Below are 5,608 nucleotides of genomic sequence, written 5' to 3' on the forward strand. Positions count from 1 at the left end.
CAAATTCTTATTTTAAATTTTTAGCATCAAATTCAATTCAACTATTAAACTAGAATTGAAACCAAAACTCTTAACTCCATGATAAGATTCAATCGAACAATATGACTGCCACAGGAATCGGAATCGGAATCGTTAGCTATCCAGTTATCCTTCAAATTGCGATTCGTAAGTTAAAAAAATAGAATATAATTAAAAAATGGAAACCAATTACAGATAGAACATGATTATGCATAAAAAAATAAATTAAAATTATTGTAATATCACAAACAATTGAGTTGTCTCATAATCAACCAGATCGATCAGATACCAAATAAATAAACAAATAAGAGTAATTTTTTTATTAGCATTCAACAATGTTAGAATTAAAAGCAAGAAAGGAAACAAAAAGAATAGTGTGTTGTCAAATGAAACCTGAGATTAATTAAACCTATAAGAATAATCTTAGTAATGTTGTTCCCCAGTTTCTAGATCTACGGAAACGGCACCCAGTTGATAATTTCTGAGTCCAACGGAGGCGGAAGCAGCAGCAACAGGAGAGGAAGAAGGAGATGAATGAACAGAAGAAGCAACCATGATCAAGCTCCCTTCACTCCACGCCCTCCTCATCGGATACGAGATATTGTTACCCCAGGGCTGCTTGTGGGTGCACGCGCCACCTCCGTTACGGGACTTGCTATGCAGCGCGCAGCTGCAATTGCGGTGGTAAGGCCGGCGCTCCACGCAGTGGTCATAGCCAGAGATGCTGCCCTCGAAGATCGGGCGGAAAAGACCATCTGCTGCGGCGCCGGAGGCCATGCCAAACAGCACCCAAACCAGGAAGGAAAAAAATATATTGCCTTTCGCACTGGTTTCCTTCCTTGGTTGTTATCGCTTAATGCGTTATTTAACTTGTTATTAATGGGCCGATTTGGTGATCACAACGTGTTTGCGCCGACCACTTTTTGTTTTTTTTCTTTAATTAAAAAAAACCAAAATATAACAATAATATGAAATTTTGAAGGAGTTTTTGTGGGGTTGTTTAAATAAATAAAGTATAGGTGCTGTTTATACTGTTAGAGCCAGCATGTGTTCCGGGGGTTCGTTATCATGACTTAGTTGTATACCACATGGAACCTTGGTCCGGGTTTCTCGATATTTCTGCCTCAGACTTCGCAAGCTATGACTCGATTCGATTGTAATTTTGTAATTAAATAATTTATATATAATTATATTTTTATTTTGGTTTAATTATTCTGTTAATCTTATAGTTTCGCAAAATTTTCAATCCGCTTTTTATACTTTTTTTTCTTTTTAATCGAATCCTTGCACCAATTTTTTTTAATTGGGTCCCTACACTTTTTTTTCCCTTTTATTTAGGTTCCTATACCAATTTTTTTTTTGGTTTGGTCCCTATATAATTAAACCAATTACTACTAAGAAGGACTTAATTGAAAAAAAAAATTTAGTGCAGGGATTTAATTAAAAAAAATATAGAAATTTAATTGATATTTTCATAAAACTATATGGACCAATAGAGTAATTAAATCTTTTATTTTTTATAATATGTATATTTTAAATTTTAATAATTATATACCATTAAAAAAAGAATAATTTGAGAGTAAACAAAAAATATAAATAAAATAAACCTAAAATAGTTTAATTAAAAATATTATAAGTATATAAATTAACTAACATATGAAGACATATAAATGCGATTTTTAATTTTAGTGTTATGGTGCAAGTAGTATTTTTTTAATAATATGGATACTTGATTTTTTTTTTTGGGATATCACAAATCTAAGGTTAGATCCATAGTTTTTAAACTTTTTTGTTTAACATGTAAATCTAAAGGTTAGATTTTTTATTTATAATTTTTTTTCACAAAACGGACCATTAATTTGCTTATCACTTAAAAAATATTTCAAATCACAAAAATCTGAGGTTCAGATTTTTGCAAATGGAATCTTTAAATTTTGTTTTCAAGATAAAACTGAGTCTTCAATTTGTGAATTTTATTTAAAAAAATATTTCTATATCCATAAAAAACATACCACTTCTTTATAATTAAGCATAACACATTCTGAATTTTTATAACTAAAAAAATTAACCTAATATAATATAAATTGATAGCAAAAACTAAATCTTTTCTAACATAATAGGTCCAAACAAACTTTTAACCAAGTTTTGGAATTAATTCAAAAAATTCTATATTCCAAGTCCATTCCAAAAATCTCTTTGAAGTCCCAAGTCAAACATCACGTGTGTGGAGTGCTGACGCAGCAACTCTCCTCCCATGAATGTGCAAGTGGACAGAGGAATACTTGGTTTTTTTACGTAATTTGCATGAACCAGACAATTTTAATAAGTTTGATTGTTTTTTATCGATTTTTAAATCGAATTGACTAAATTATCGAATTACTAATTTTTCAATCAAATCAGTTGTTCTTGTCCAATTTTGATAACAATATTTAAGAGTAATTGCTCAAGCATGTCTTTAAAAATTTTTATAAAATAAAAAAAAATAAAAGAATTAGGTCTTTGAGAATAAAAAATAGCAAATTTTAAAAATTTGAAATACTAAATTTATAAATTTATATAAAATTACAATGCTGGACATAATTTACTTTTTATTAATTATTAGAGACTAACAAATTTATTATTGTAACTTCACATATTCTTTTTTAGTTGTGCTATTTCACCAACGAAAAACATAGTTGGCAACTGCGAACTACGAATACATAGTTGATCGTAATTGCTGTTTTACCGAATTATTCTTGATGAATTTTTTCCATTCTGACATACTCACATATGATCTCTCTCACCTCTCTCCCAACTCGTTTTCCTAAAACTTAAATTTCGTCCGTTTGATCTGTCCCAAAGAATATATCTTCTTTTTTTCTTCTCTAGGAAATATAAAGCTATGTACATTGTTTATCCTCCTCAACACCACAAAAAAATCATAGCGCCACAATAAAATCGGGGTGTGATAGTTGACTCTCTCGACGATTACGTTACTACCTTTGAGATATGTAATCTCTGACACTTTGCTATTTTATGTTACTTGTTGTTTTACCTGGATGAAATCAATTTTGATATTCAAAAATTGATTAGATAATTATATCAATACCTATGATTTTGACGATTTTGGAGTTTCAGTTGAATTTTTAACGGAGTTTGGTAGGAAAAACACGTAGCAATTTTACACAGCCAATTTTTTACTTTCATCCATCTAGTTTGCGTTTGATTTAGGGTTTCATCAATTTAATTCGTATTTGATGTTAGTTCCATTGGACGGGACACCCAGATGGTTCCGTGGGCTTTCACACTGCCCGTGCGAGAAAGTGGTTTTCTTTGACACGGCCAGTGCGAGAGGTCAGATGGTTGTCACACGACCTACGTGAGAAAGCGGCTTGCTTTGACATGTTCCGTGCAAGAGATCAAATGGATATCGTACGACCCGTGTGATAAAATAACTCGCTTTAACACAAACTGTGCGAGAGATTAGATGGCTGTCACATGACTCGTGTGAGAGGTTAGAGGACTGTTACACATCCCGTGTGAGAGATCAGACGGGAGAGGACTGTGACATGGCCCATGTGAAAAATTAGATTGATGTCATACGGCCTGTGTTGAGAGATTAGAGTTGTTTTTTTAGTTTCAGTATTCAATTAACAAAATTAAGAAACCGCTTGTCAAAATTTCTTAGGGTAGTTGCAACCAATATAGTGGCTTTGAATTGTTTTTGTAGTTAGTAATCATTGGTTAGTTTGGAGGCAGAGTTTTTGATTATTACCTAGACCAGAACATGGTTGTTTAAGTGTATTTATTTGACGTAAATTTTTCTGGTTGCATTTAAGTGTATTTATTTGATTCCATACATTTTCTTTGATCGTGTTTGTGTTGTTGGTTTAGGCATTTGTGGTTAGAAGTTAACTTTGTTGACCCCTTGGTGATTTTCTTCCAGAGAACTTTTGGAAGTGTGTTTTCAATTGAGGTGTCATCATGGAATCAGAAATTAGTGATGATGTTTCCATTGTTGGCATGGAATTTGAGTCTATAGATGTATAGTAATCTAATTTTACAACACCTACGCAAGAAGAGTTGGCTTTGAATTGAGGAATAAGAATTCGAAATAGAATGCCGATGGGGTTGTATACTATGTTATGCTTGTCTGTAATTGGGAGGACAGAGCCGAATCAAAGGTTGATGAAACGAGAAAGGTCTATCCAAAAGGACCTACAGGGTGCAAAGCCAGGATGATTGCCTCTTCCAATGTCAGCGGTAGTTGGATTATTAGGTGGTTGAACTCGAACACTGTCACGATCTAAACTACACTAATTCGAGGTTATTGAGACAAAATAAGGTTATTTCTATGAAGTTAAAAGGACTTGCCAAATTGATTCTCAACCCGGCATTCGAGTATGTAAAATATTTCAGAAGCTGCTTAATCATGTCGGCGTGCCTGATAGCCTTAGTTTTTGGAAAAAAGATGTGAGGAATTTCATTGATTTGGATAGAAGGTCAATTGGGAAAGGAGGCGATGGTAAAGTAGTGATGGACTATTTCAAACTGATGAAGGAACGAGATAACCATTTTTACTATGATGTTGATTACGATGAAGAATGTCAAATTATTCGAATATTTTTTGATGATCCTCGGAGCATTGCCTCGTACGAGTACTTTAGGGATGTTGTCAGTTTTGATATGACATACACAGACAAGTACGACATATCATTTGCTGCCTTTGTCAGAGTTAACCCTCACGGGCAATTTGTACTTGTTGTATGTGGGTTACTTAACTCCGAAGATGAGGCTTCATTTATGTGGTTATTTAATTCCTAAGTGAATTGTATGTTCGAACAGCCGCCAGCAACTATTGTCACTAACTAATATCCCTCTACAAGAGCTGCTATTAGGAAGTCCCTGCTACATAGTAGGCATAGGTGGTTCTTGTGACACAAATTGAAAAAGGTTCATGAGAAGTTAAAAGAATATGGTTGATACAAAAATATTCAGGTTACAATGAGTGAAGTCATCTTCTAAAGTTTGACTATAGAAGAGTTTAAAGATAATTGTACTGGTTTTGTGAATGCCTACTGTCTCTAGGATAACGAATGGTTGCAAGGGCTGTGGAATGATCGCAAATGCTGGGTTCTAGTGTATCTGAAGGGTGACTTCTGTGCTGGAATATCATCCACTCAGAGAAGCAAGAGTGTCCATTTTTTGTTCGACAAGTATCTGAACCCGCATACAATCTTGACCGAATTCCTAACCATGTACAACAATGCTCTAATGTCTAGGGTGAAAAAAAGGCCGCCAAGGATTTTGACTCTCTAAACAAGGTTGTGCCATGTTACTCCAATGACAAAATTGAAGTGCAATTTCAGTTTGAATACACCAATGACATCTTTTAGAAGGTGTATCGTGACTTTTGAGAGAAAATGAACTACATTGTATCGTTAATCCGGGATTAATAGGGTATCCAAGTCCATGAGGTGGTCCATGATGTGACGATAGTAGGCTGATGACGAGAAGTGAGGCCCTGAGTTAATTTCGAGAGGGATGGGGGTATGTACGGTTTGCCTGCTATTTGAGTTCAAGGGCATTATATTTTGTCAATAACTAGTTA

At 33.8% G+C, this 5,608-nt stretch overlaps 1 protein-coding gene across 1 annotated transcript; it reads right to left on the minus strand.

Moving 5' to 3' along the window:
• Window positions 1–315: 315 nt before the first annotated feature.
• On the minus strand, window positions 316–881 carry LOC107478502 (uncharacterized). Its single transcript, XM_016098634.3, has one exon. It carries the CDS (start codon window positions 793–795, stop codon window positions 442–444), a length of 354 nt encoding a protein of 117 aa, XP_015954120.1. The 5' UTR covers window positions 796–881; the 3' UTR covers window positions 316–441.
• Window positions 882–5,608: the final 4,727 nt, after the last annotated feature.

The sequence above is a fragment of the Arachis duranensis genome, chromosome 3 (genome assembly GCF_000817695.3).
Source record: "Arachis duranensis cultivar V14167 chromosome 3, aradu.V14167.gnm2.J7QH, whole genome shotgun sequence".
Lineage (NCBI taxonomy): Eukaryota > Viridiplantae > Streptophyta > Magnoliopsida > Fabales > Fabaceae > Arachis > Arachis duranensis.

Bases quoted from the DNA above. Each gene is read 5' to 3' on its own strand.
- LOC107478502 (XM_016098634.3), bottom strand. From the start codon at position 795: ATGGCCTCCGGCGCCGCAGCAGATGGTCTTTTCCGCCCGATCTTCGAG.